General features: G+C 46.9%; 1 protein-coding gene across 1 annotated transcript; it reads right to left on the reverse strand.

Annotated features, from left to right (window-relative positions):
• Positions 1-2,307: 2,307 nt before the first annotated feature.
• On the reverse strand, positions 2,308-5,044 carry LOC147021612 (frizzled-2-like). Its single transcript, XM_085891750.1, has one exon. The coding sequence runs from the start codon at positions 4,711-4,713 to the stop codon at positions 3,007-3,009; it is 1,707 nt and encodes a 568-aa protein (XP_085747876.1). The 5' UTR covers positions 4,714-5,044; the 3' UTR covers positions 2,308-3,006.
• Between the last annotated feature and the right edge of the window lie 8,254 nt (positions 5,045-13,298).

A 13,298-nucleotide genomic window follows, 5' to 3' on the forward strand; every position in this document is an offset into this window, starting at 1 on the left:
CGGAACCCATTTCTATATCCCCCGCCAACTTCGTTGGTTGGCGGGGGATAATAACTTAGAGCTGACTCTGTGAACCTCCAGGCCAGCTCAACAATACATTTATAGGACATTAAAATAAAGGAAGGTGAGGGGTGTCAATAATTCTACCACTTTGTCCAATATGAAGACAGCCTCTTGGATCAAGTAGAGTTATAGCTAATGATAGTGGGTCATAAACTCTTCAGAATTGTAGCGAATCGGTAAACGAGAAAGGTGCTTCACGGATCGACAAGAAACCAATTGCAAAGTTACGTCGTCACCATAGCAATTACATTCAGCGGTGACATGTGGAAAGGAAAGTAGCTTTCTTGGGCAAACCGTATTTCCAAATTGGCTTCCAAATCCAGTCGCCGACTAGGCATACCGAGTCTTACAAAGTCCTTCCTTGGCACACCTGAACTCTTATCCACCTCTACAAGGCTTTCATCCACAGCTTGATGGAGTACTGCTCTCTCGTCTGGGCTGGCACCCCTGCCTCATGCTCACCTGAATGCCATGGAAACTAAGGCCTTTAAGATTAATGGAATCTCCCACGATGAAGCTGAGTCTATGCCTTTATCACTTTGCCATGACAGCCAGGTCGGTGGTCTCTGTCTTCTACCACATTTCTGGTTTTCAGTGCTTTGTCCCCAAAACCCACCTTCCTTACCCCCCCCCACCCTCCCCCCAGGTTTCTGCAGGGAGAGGCCTGACATGGTATAATACACATATACATTATATAAAAAGCAGCCTATTGTATGAATAAAATATAATGTGGTTACCGAAATTTTATAATTTTTGTCCTGCTTTAACTACAAGACCATGTCTTGACTGGATCAGGCAAAGTAAGCATGGTCTTATAAGATACTTTCTTCTCCAAGTTATCAAAGCACATCTTGAAAGAGCACACATTATGCATGCCAGGGCTGCATCGGACATTAAATACGCCTCGGTGTGCATCACATACGGACAAGGTCCACACACTAACAGAGCACCGCACACCAAGCACCTGGGCTACCTTGGACGATCTGTTCTAAATTTTCTTCGACCAATGCTGTGCTTCGACATACGCATCGTTATTTGTGATTGAACATAAAACAAAGAATTTACAACAACAAGGATCAACACCATGGCGCATTCAGTAGCATGAAACGAATACAACCGCAATAATGTTGAACACAATGACACATAGATCAAGCTCCTATGATGTCACCATGTCAAGATGAGAAAAGAAAAGAAAAATCATTCACAAATCACTCGGTCAAACTTTTTGCTGCGTGTGTGTGTGGTGTGTGTGGGTGGCCGGAGGGGATGAAGGTATGCAAACCAAACCAATCGATGAAAAAACAACACGCGATGCAATGTCTATGTCTCTCTCTGTCTCTCTCTGTCTCTCTCTGTCTCTCTCTGTCTCTCTCTGTCTCTCTCTGTCTCTCTCTGTCTCTCTCTCTGTCTCTCTCTCTGTCTCTCTCTCTGTCTCTCTCTCTGTCTCTCTCTCTGTCTCTCTCTCTGTCTCTCTCTCTCTCTCTCTCTCTCTCTCTCTCTCTCTCTCTCTCTCTCTCTCTCTCTCTCTCTCTCTCTCTCTCTCTCTCTCTCTCTCTCTCTCTCTCTCTCTCTCTCTCTCTCTGTCTCTCTCTCTCTGTCTCTCTCTCTCTCTCTCTCTCTCTCTCTCTCTCTCTCTCTCTCTCTCGTGCAGCCTGTGGCTGCTGGGTGCATCATTGGTTGGGACGTGGCTCTGCCGCTGATGCAGTGTCCCCCTTACCAGTACACTGGTACTAATTTTTGCCAACCTCAGAAGGATGACAGGCTGAGTCAACCTCCTGGTGTATATTAATTCAGTGGCCAACGGGGCTTGAACTCAGGACCCTAGGATCCCAAGCCTCCACCCTAACCACAAAGCCAACACCAGGCTAATGACTCACTTATCTCCTAAGAAACATCGCAGTATATTGAAAATATTCCTTTGAACAGCAAACCTTTTCATCGTGAAGGCAAGTTCAACTGTGACGTAAGGTACGACTTGTGACGTCAGGCAGTTATTGTAAGGAAGCAAAACTATTAGTCCCTCAAAGCAAGTCCATGCGGCGGCACTGCGCATGCTACGTATTGCAAAATGTGATGCATCGAACAACCCAAGGTATCATCGAGGATTTAACCAAACCAAGTTTACACAAAGGGGGAAAGGCAATTGTTCATTTCCTCATTGAACATCAGGTTCAAATTATTTGTAAATGACCAACCAACAGTTCTTGCCTTTCCGAAAAGAAAACAAGGCAACAGTGAGCAGTATTAAAATCCTTGGAAAACTTTAATATACAAAAATGGGGTAAAATATGACAGGGTCAATGTGTGTGTATATATATATATATATATATATATATATATATATATATATATATATATATATATATATATATATATATATATATATATATATATATGGCTTTGTGGCATTTTCGGCCGAGCTGCGAGGAAAACCGCTCACGTGCGGAACCACCTCGAAAGGTCTTTCACAGCTTCACCTTGTCGTTTCAGATCAGCTTTCAGGGGGTCGGTCCGAGTATGCACCGACCACACTGCTTACTGCCAAAGCTGACACTGTAGCATACAAATACATTACAAAAATGTAACCAACCTGCGGATAAGAATAATATCAAACGAAACGTATCCGTTCGCTAACAAGTCCATTGAGAATAAAAACCTGCCGCTTCAAGATCAAAAGTACGCCTTTCTGCGAAGAGATTAAAAAATAAAGTTAGCAACAAGTTATCAAAAAGGTTTTACAAAATAAACCACGTTATTCTGAGAATTTTGCTTGAAGTACAGGGCCTGTACAATATTCACAATTTTTTTTTATTTTTTGATAAAAAGCAAGTTTAAAAAAAGCAAAAAAGTGGGAGAATAAAAATAAAAAGGAACACCGGCGGTTTGGGAGTTCAGAGAGACAGAGACAGAGAGACAGACACAGAGAGGGGCAGGAGTCTAGTGTCAGACGGTTGTCTCGCCATGAGGTCGGTTACTGAGTCTACTGTAAAAGTTACGCCACGATTGTAGGGTCTTTCCGGACCAGATCCAGAAGCCAGAGGTGATGCCAACAATTAGGGTCATGAGGTACTTGATCATGAGGACCGTGAAGTCGGGCTTCATGCGCGGATAGTGACTGTACGTGCATGGGATGGCAAAGCTCTTGCACGTTTTCGCGATCCAGCTCTTCTGCCATTGAGCACGGAACGCCTGCTCGTAGAAGTAGCACGCGATGACGATGGTCGCCGGGACGGTGTACAACACGCTGAAAATGCCGATTCGAACCATCAGCTTCTCGAGCTTTTCCGTCTTGGTTCCATCGTGCTTCATGATGGTTCGGATTCGGAAGAGGGACACGAAGCCGGCGAGCAGGAACGACGTACCGATGAACAGGTACACAAAGAGGGGTGCGAGCACGAAGCCGCGCAAGGCGTCCAGGTTGTTGAGGCCCACGAAGCACACGCCCGTGAGCACGTCGCCGTCCACTTGACCCATGGCCAGGATGGTGATGGTCTTGATGGCGGGCACGGCCCAGGCCGCCAGGTGGAAGTACTGCGAATTTGCCTCGATTGCCTCGTGGCCCCATTTCATGCCGGCCGCCAGGAACCAGGTGAGCGACAAGATGACCCACCAGATGGAACTTGCCATGCTGAAGAAGTAGAGCATCATAAAGAGTATGGTGCAGCCCTCCTTCTTGGTGCCCTGCACTACGGTCTTGTAGCCGTCTTCGGCGAAGCGGTCGTTGCACACGATACGGTCTTGGAGGACGAAACCCACGATGTAAGCGATGGACACCACGGCGTAGCACCCCGAAAGGAAGATGATGGGACGCTCTGGGTACCTGAAGCGCTGCATGTCCACCAGGTAGGTGAGGACCGTGAAAAGCGTGGACGCGCAGCACAGGATGGACCAGACTCCGACCCACATGCGGGCGAACCACAGCTCCTCGGAATCGAAGTACATGAGACCGTTGGACTTGCCTTGCTCACAGGGGGCCGAGCAGTCCTTTTCGCCGAGGAAGTGGTAGTTGAGGTAGGGGGGCACCTTGAGGGCACGTGGACACATGAACGGATAGTTGTAGGGACCACCGGCGGAACCGGGGGCGCGAGGTCGATAGGGACCCAAGGAGTCCCCAGGAGCTCGAGGAACCGGGGTCGTCGGCGGGTGGACCCCGGACGCCTCGTCCGAGTGGTTCTGACCCACGCATATGCGCTCCGAGCCGTGTACGGGGAAGTTCTCGCATCGGAGGCGATTTGGCCACTGGAAGCCAAACTTGTTCATGAGAGCCTCGCAGCCCTGGCGGGCGCGTTCGCACAGCGAGCGGCACGGCGGGATGGCCTCCTCGAGCACGGTGCACACGGGCGCGTACATGGAGCACAGGAAGAACTTGAGCTCGGGGGAACACTGCACCTTGACGAGCGGGTAGAACTGGTGAACTTCGAGGCCCGCGTCCTCCTGGTTCGTGTGTCCCAGGAGGTTCGGCATGATGGTCTGGTTGTACGCGATGTCCGTGCACAGTGGGATCGAGATCGCTTGGCAGAAGCCGTGTTCGGGAACCGAGATGCCCCTGTCGCCGCCGTGAACCTGGGCTTCGCAGAGCAGGAGCGGCAAGGAAAGCAGGAGCCCCGTCCACGAACGCCGGACAACCGAGCTGTTCTTCGCCTCCGCCATTGCACTCTGAACCCGGTGCACACCCAAGGAACCCCCCCCCACCCCCCCCAAAAAGTTTCCTCCCCGACTCCACAAACTCCCGATCCACTGCCTGTTGGTCCCTTGTCCCGCTCACAAATCCGCTTTGGAAACGCGGAATGTGCCTGGTCCGCGGTCCAACATCGACGCGCGCGCGCGCGACAGATCCTCCGAAACGGACCCGCTCGCCCTTTCCGACGAAGTCGTGCGAGGCGAGAGCGCACGAGCCCAGATTCCTCGCGGGCGCTTTGTCCGAGGCAACTGTTTCGAGGCGGCCCGAGCAGGCCAACTGCTGAGCTCTCATCGACTAAAGGGCCGCCTTGAACGGCTCGGACAATTACTCAAGCGGCCAATAGCGGCGGCGCTCTGCACACGTCCATTGGTCGGCTCGCTTGAGTGACGGCCGTCGAGTGCCCGCCCCGTTTAGACTCCGCCCACTAATTATCGGAGTCCAGATAGGATCACAGCGCGGAGGCTGCTTGATACGGCGTGTCATGAGGTATTGTTAGCGAGAGGCGCCGAGAGGCTTCATTTTGTCACAGGTACACAGGCACACACACAGGTACACAGGCACACACACAGGTACACAGGCACACACACACAGGTACACAGGCACACACACAGGTACACCACGAGGAAAGGAGAGGAAAAAAAAAAAGAACCAGCAACAAAACATCAAGTTCAGTTTAAAACAGGTATCGAAGAACTCGGGATCCGTGTACATGTACAATGATGCTGTTTATACAGAACCGTCGGTACTGCCGAAACTGTTTGTCAGCTCGGGTTACAATCCCGTGCTGGTCCGCCACTCCGAGCCAGCAAGTCAGAACAGGATGCCGGCGATAGCTCGCCGACTCTTCGCGAAACACACCGTGGGATCGCCAACCAATGCCGGCAGACGTGACGTCCGGTTTAACGTCCATGTCCGAGGGACGGCACACACACATTGATGAATCACCCTGCCTGTGAAACACCAGGACGGCAGTTTATAGCTGGCGTCGGGATTCGAACCCAGCACAGAAAGCTTCGAGCCGAGTAACTCCAGGAGTCGCGGCCAAGCAGCTTTTCCCGGAACGCGCACGTGCCTGTTTATTTAATACGTACCATTATTTTCCTGCAGGAAACGATGTTCGAGGACACCCACCCACCCACGTGACCCACACACCTGTACACAAGAGCATCGGTCATTTAATTAATTCCAAAATTACAGTTTGTTTTTGCAAAAGTTTTTATTTCCCTTTTTTTGTTACAAAGCTGGACACACACACAGTACGGTGTAACCTGCGGATTCTGTGCCCCCCAAACACACTCCGGCGGGACCAGCACGGCAAACCTTGGCCAAATATAAAAGGCCTCCCGGAGCCAGAACATTCCACGACCCATGGTCTGTCTCACCCACGTCATTCCTAAAAGGCCAAATCTTTCACAGAAATGTTTGCAGGAACAGCAGCTCAGCGAAACCTTCTGCTCGACCTCCTTATCTCATTCCCCTCCACCCTTTCTGCGTCCGAAGCAGCCATTCAAGATCTGGAGTTAATGAGTAGGACCCAATCAGTCTGTCTGTCTCTGTGTCTGTCTGTGTCTCTCTTCTGTCTCTCTCCAGTGGTGATTATTTCGGTGATCTTTTCTCACAACCCGGGAATAATAGCAGAACCAATCGGAAGACGCCTTGGCCCTTGAGGGTCGCACATGGAATCACATCGGGGTTGGGGGGTTGGGGGTTGGGGGGAGGGTTGAGTCATCGTGTTCGGTCAATGGTGCCAAATGTGTCTCCTCGGTCGGGCCAGCTCACGAGACGTGCACGCGACGTGCGTAACAGATGGCTTGGCTCGTCCGACGTGATCTGATGTTCCACAGATCAGCGGCAAACACCCAACAGATGAGGAGTGACGTCACTGTTACAGCGAATGATTGCGGTGAACTTGTGGTTCGAATGAAAGTTGTTGACCGAATGGATTTGTCACAATTACAGCTTCACATGCTGTTACTGCTGAAATCAGCGGCGTTATTGCCTCGTTTATGAATTTGTAAACAAACAGGAATGAAATGCCTCATCGAGTCCCCCAACCGATCCTTAAAACTGCGACGTAGATCTTTACATCAAGATAACAATCAATCAACAAGCGGTACTTGCAAAATCAGTCGCTGCGACATTGCCATTTGGACCTCAAAAAACGATTGGCTTCCAGCTCTTGATTGGTGAACCAATTCAATGAGCCGATATGCAAATTCTGTTAAAATTTCAAGTCAATCGGATGGAAAATGACGATTTCATGTGACCTTGACCTTCGGTCGTCGAAAAGAACTCGCGACTTTTGAAATGACCGATGAATGTTAAACGAGGAATTTTGCAGATGTGCGGTGTGTGCGTTTTCAGTGGCACTTCTGCCCGTGGAGCACTCACTGTTAACCTGCTGTTGCCAAAACAAAAAAAATCTGTGATTCAAATGCTCTTTTTATCCCCCCACCCCTCCGATAAGGTCAGACACGGGAGGAGGAGGGGGGGCATTAAAATGAGCTCCGTCCAACCGACCGATCATCCGTCCATGTACTTATGGGTACACGATATTTCAAAAACCGTTGAACATTTAGCTTTCATAATCCAGATATCTATTTCTCTTGACATAATCTCAACCTGATTCGATAACTTATGTTGCCATGGCAACCATCTTGGTATTTCTTCTTTTTTTTGTGTACATTGTCCAGGCTCATATGAGAGCTAACACACAATGCACAACAAGGGGGGGAAGGAGACAAGAGGGATGGGAGGGGGAGAGGAGGACATATCGCAGATACAGCAGGAGGGGCGGGGGGTGGGGCGAGACTGGAGAGGAGACGGTAGAAGACAGAAAGACCACTGACCTGCCTGTGGTGAGAGAGTGAGAGACCTAAAGACTCAGCCTCATCACGGGAGATACCAATGATCCGAACTGCCTTGGTTTCCACAGCGTGAAGCCGAGAAAGGTGAGAGGCAGGAGCACCAGCCCAGAGGGGAGAGCAGTACTCCATCAGGCTGCGTACGAAAGCTTTGAATGTGGTCAGGAGCTCAGATGTGCCGAGGAAGGACTTTGCACGACGGAGGGTTCCCAGTCGGCGACTGGCTTTGGAGGCCAGGTTGAAAATGTGGCTTTCCCAGGAAAGATCATGGCAGATAGTGAGACACAGAAACTTGAATAAAAGATGACATACAACTTGGTTTGTGCATGTGATATTTCAAAGACTGTTGAACATTTAGCTTTCATATTGCAGATATTTTTCCCTCATGAAATGATCTCAACTGAATTAGATTGTCCTCTTAATAAATGCAAATTGGACTCACCAAAATATAGGAATATGAGATATATCTGTGGATGAGAGGAGTCTGCTTCGTACCATTTCCTGTTCATATAAGCGAGTGCCGGTATTGTTTATAGCACATGTACAGCACACACACACACACACACACACACACACACACACACACACACACACACACACACACACACACACACACACACACACACACACACACACACACACACTTTTCCTTTCACCAATAGATGCAAAAATCTAGTCAAAAGTATTGTGGCCTCTGAACCAAACAAAAAAGTATATTTTTACCTCCACCATCGAAGGTGAAGGAGGTGATGTTTTCATCCCTGTTTTGGGTCGTCGATCCAGTCGGAAAATTTTTTTTTTTAATTCGAAATTTGTTCTACCCTTATTCAGTTTTTCCGTCGATATGTTGGGTAGTCGATCTAGTCGAAAAGAAAAAAAAAATTGGGGGGGATAGTCGATATCGAAAAAAAAAATAAAAAATTTTGAGATTTGTTCTACCCTTATTATCAGTATTTAAAATGGCGATTTCAGTTAATACAATGGCGATTTCAATGAAACTTGGTTGGTAGGTTCATACCATAACCTAGTTGTGTGCAAATGCCGTTGCTATGGACACCACCATTGACTAGCAACGGGACTGAAATTTTAGAAAAATCATAAAAAAAAATTATTTTTCGAAAATCAAAAATCGGGCCACGAGCGACTGTGGGCAGTACATTCAGCCATATTGTCAAAAATTTCCAGCCGGATCCTATGAAAACTGTCAGAGAAGATAGACTTTGATTGAACCCTGGTCGAAAACAATAAAAAAACGAAGTTCGTTATATCTCAGACTACGAGTCAGATATACATGAAACTGGTATGGTAGGTTTATGGTATCTCCTAGTTATGTGTGAGAAAGAACCGTTGCTATGGACCCCTCCGTTGCCTAGCAACGGCCGAAAAACCTCTAAATGTGGGGGTATTTTAACGAAAAAACAATCCGCAGCATTAACCCTTGAAGCTAGAATCATAAATTTTCTTGTGCTTAATTTAATCCTCAGGTCACTCCCCATCGAACGGGCCCATCACATCAGGTTCTATCTCTTATACTTTCCAAATGGCAGCCCTGAAACTGAAAAATCACAGTAAAATGGTCTCCAGATCGAGCTTGCTCTGGACGCTTTTGTTGTCTAGTAACGGCTGAAAAACGACTAAATTCGACTTCATCGACTACCCATGTCCACCTACCGGCTTGTTGGGTAGTCGATCCAGTCGAAAAAAAAATATTTTTTTTAAATTTGAAATTTGTTCTACCCTTATTATCAGTTTTTCCGTCGATATGTTTGTCTGTTGGGTAGTCGATGTAGTCGAAAAAATAAAATTTTTGGAGATTTGTTCTACCCTTATTATCAGTATTTAAAATGGCGATTTCAGTTAATACAATGGCGATTTCGATGAAACTTGGTGAGTAGGTTCATACCATGACCTAGTTGTGTGCAAATGAAAACCGTTGCTATGGACACCACCGTTGTCTAGCAACGCCACTTTGAAATTTTTGAAAAATCATAAAAAAATTATTTTTTCGAAAATCAAAAATCGGGCCATGAGCGAATGTGGGCAGTACATTGAGCCATATTGTCAAAAATTTCCAGCCGGATCCTATGGAAACTGTTGGAGAAGATAGACTTTGAATGAACCCTGGTCGAAAGCAATAAAAAAACGAAGTTCGTTATATCTCAGAGACTATGAGTCAGATATACATTAAACTGGTATGGTAGGTTCATGGTATGTTTTAGTTATGTGTGAGAAAGAACTGTTGCTATGGACCCCTCCGTTGCCTACCAATGGCCGAAAAGCTCTAAATGTGGGGGTATTTTAACGAAAAAACAATCTGCAGCATTAACCCTTGAAGCTAGAAGCATGAATTTGCTTGTGCTTAATCCTCAGGTCATTCCCCATCGAACGGGCCCATCGCTTCAGGTTCTATTGGGTAGGCAACTACCCATGTCCGCCTACTGGCTTGCTTGTCTGTCTGTCTGTCTGTTCGGTCCAGTGCTCCATTAATACAATGGCGATTTCGATGAAACTTGGTTGGTAGGTTCACACCATGACGTAGTTGTGTGCAAATGAGAACCGCTGCTATGGACACCACCGTTGCCTAGCAACGGGACTTAGAAATTTTTGAAAAATCATAAAATAAATTATTTTTTCGAAAATCAAAAATCGGGCCACGAGCGACTGTGGGCAGTACATTCAGCCATATTGTCAAAAATTTCCAGCCGGATCCTATGAAAACTGTCGGAGAAGATAGACTTTGAATGAACCCTGGTCGAAAACAATAAAAAAAACGAAGTTCGTTATATCTCAGAGACTATGAGTCAGATATAGATGAAACTGGTATGGTAGGTTCATGGTATGTCCTAGTTATGTGTGAGAAAGAACTGTTGCTATGAACCCCTCCGTTGCCTAGCAACGGCTGAAAAACCTCTAAATGTGGGGGTATTTTAACGAAAAAACAATCTGCAGCATAGACCCTTGAAGCTAGAATCATGAATTTGCTTGTGCTTAATCCTCAGGTCATTCCCCATCGAACGGGCCCATCGTTTCAGGTTCTATTGGGTAGGCGACTACCCATGTCCACCTACCAGCTTGTCTGTCTGTTTGTCTGTCTGTGTGCAGGATATCTCAAAAATTTGTGGACAGATCCAGATGAGATTTGGTGAGAAGGTGGCGTGTCTGCCAATGATGAATTGATTAAGTTTTGGTGAAGATCCCGATCTGCATCCACAAAGGAGAATTAAACTTTTTTTTTTAAATGATTCTTCACCATTGTGAGATAGAACCAAAAACGATATATAGCATGATATCTCAGAAAGTTGTTGACGGTTTCGGATGAAACTTGGTGGACACGGGTTTGTGACAAGGAAGAATTGTTTCAATTTTGGTGAAGATCCGAATCCAGGTCTGAATATGGGAATTATTTAATTTTTAAAGTGATTCTTCACAAACGAAGGATAGGGCCAAAAACAATACATAGCATGATATTTCAAAAATGTACTGCGCCCGATATGTTCTCGTGGATCAGGCATTACATGGTGGAGGTATGCGCTCTACCGAGTGCCCATCTAGTTTTAACTGCACTCACCCCACACAACTCCCACTACCACCTCCCCCCAATCATAATTAATAGTAAATATCATCATTTTAGGTGTCAGGCTTGGGATCCTGGGGTCCTGAGTTCAAATTCTGCTCTGCCGTTGAATTAATACCAGGTGGGGCTGACTCAGCCTGTCATCCTTCCGAGGTCAGCAAAGTAAGCACCAGCTTGCTGGGATGATTGAGCCGTTTGAGTATCCTGCGTCGGAGTGGCGACGCGTCCAGAATTGTGACCACGAGCCCGGGAGACTGCTTCGGCAGCACCAACGCTCTGAACAGAATCTGGTCCCAATGGATGGATGGATCATCATTTTAAACTCAGGCTGTGCATTTCCAAGCTCCAGATATCACCTTCTCATCGGTGTTGAGAAACACAAAGCTTGGGTAGAATGTGCCCATCTATGCCCCTTTGGGCCTTTCACAGGCCCACATGGTCGGGAATTTTTGCCGTACGGGCTGCAAGATATCAACTTTTTGGATGAGTTGATCAGAAAGTTCTCCAAATCTTTCGTTGCACAGAGGCACACCCCTTTCTCGCAAGTACGTTTCCAAGCATTTTTTTTTGCTTCTTGAAAAGGTCTGTGAGCCATATCATGCTCTAATCCTTATCTGGTGCACATGCATATCGCCGCCCCGATGGACCTCATTACTGGGGGTGTCGGTGCATGTGTGCCGAGCATTCAGTGGAGGATTACGTCATTTTGAATCTCGTGTATTGGTTTCACTGACCCAATATGCAAACATTGTTTAAATTGCAAGTCAATCAGATGAAAATTGACAATTTTGGACTTTGACCTTTTACCTTTTGACCTCAAAAACATTAGGCTTCCAGATATTGACAAGCTCTCTAAGCTGGTTAAGTTTCATGAGTGTGGAATTGCAACCTTGAGGCAAATGACCTACAGATAGCAAACAAAGAAAGGTTGTGGAAAGGTAAAAGGTATACACTATCTCTCAATGGTGAAGAATCATACAAAAAGTTATCGTATCTGGATCCGGATCTGGATCATCACAAAAATCGAATCAATTCGTCCTTGTTACACACCCAACCTGTCCACCAAGTTTTGTCTAAATCTGTCCATAACCTTCTAAGATATCCTGCTCACAATCAGACACACAGACAAATAAACGGAAGTGAAGACATAACGTCCATCCACCTTCGGTGGAGGAGGTAGCAAGGATGCAAGTCATTATTTAGGACACCGCCCATAACCACACATTAAAATGGGATTTGTAGATTACACATTGAAACTAGAACGGCACTCGGTAGAGCACAGCATACCCCGGCCAGACTGAACAGTTTTTGTTTTGTATCCCACTGAGGCTGGATCTGAATCTGGACCTTAACCAAAATGTAATCGGCTTGTTCTTATCACCTACTCAACTCATCCACCAAGTTTTTGTCATAATCCATCCATAACGTTTGAGATATTGTGTGCTATATATCGTTTTTGGCCCTATCTCTCAATGATGAAGAATCATATAAAATAAAATTCTCGATTGTGGATGCAGATCGGGATCTTCACCAAAACTGAATCAATTCGTCATTGGTAGATGCCCAATCTGTCCACCAAATTTCATCTGAATGCATCCATAATGTTTTTAGATTATATTTTTTTTAATATACCATGTCGAGACTCGTATAAGAGCTAACACACAGTGAGTATAACAAGGGGAGCAGGAGACAAGAGGGGCAGAAGAGGGAAGCACAAGGTCAGGTATGGGAGCATGTGCCAGAACAGCGCGTCGCTGCGTCCACTTTCCGCCGGTACTCCAGGGGCCTCCGTCTGGCCATCCCCCAGGCAGATGCCAGGCCCATCCCCATCTCCTTGAGATGATGGTCAACCTGCTGCAACCATGAGGCACGTGGTCGGCCCACCGGCCTCCTCCACTCATGAGACTCCCTCGCTGAGAGAATCTGGTGAGCAGGATCAGCGTCAGGAAAACGAGCCACATGTCCATACAGCCGCAGCTGACGCTCACGGACTATGCAGGTGACAAATCTCATCCGAGTCTCTCTCAGCAACCGCTCGTTGGACACAAAATCCGACCAGCGATAGCCAAGGATTCTCCGAAGAGACCTGGTACCAAAGGAATTAAGTCTCCGTCTC

Source organism: Eptatretus burgeri, chromosome 8 (genome assembly GCF_056783735.1).
Source record: "Eptatretus burgeri isolate ZD-2024b chromosome 8, Ebu_testis_v1, whole genome shotgun sequence".
Lineage (NCBI taxonomy): Eukaryota > Metazoa > Chordata > Myxini > Myxiniformes > Myxinidae > Eptatretus > Eptatretus burgeri.

Coding starts and splice junctions, on each gene's coding strand:
- LOC147021612 (XM_085891750.1), bottom strand. CDS start 4,713: ATGGCGGAGGCGAAGAACAGCTCGGTTGTCCGGCGTTCGTGGACGGGG.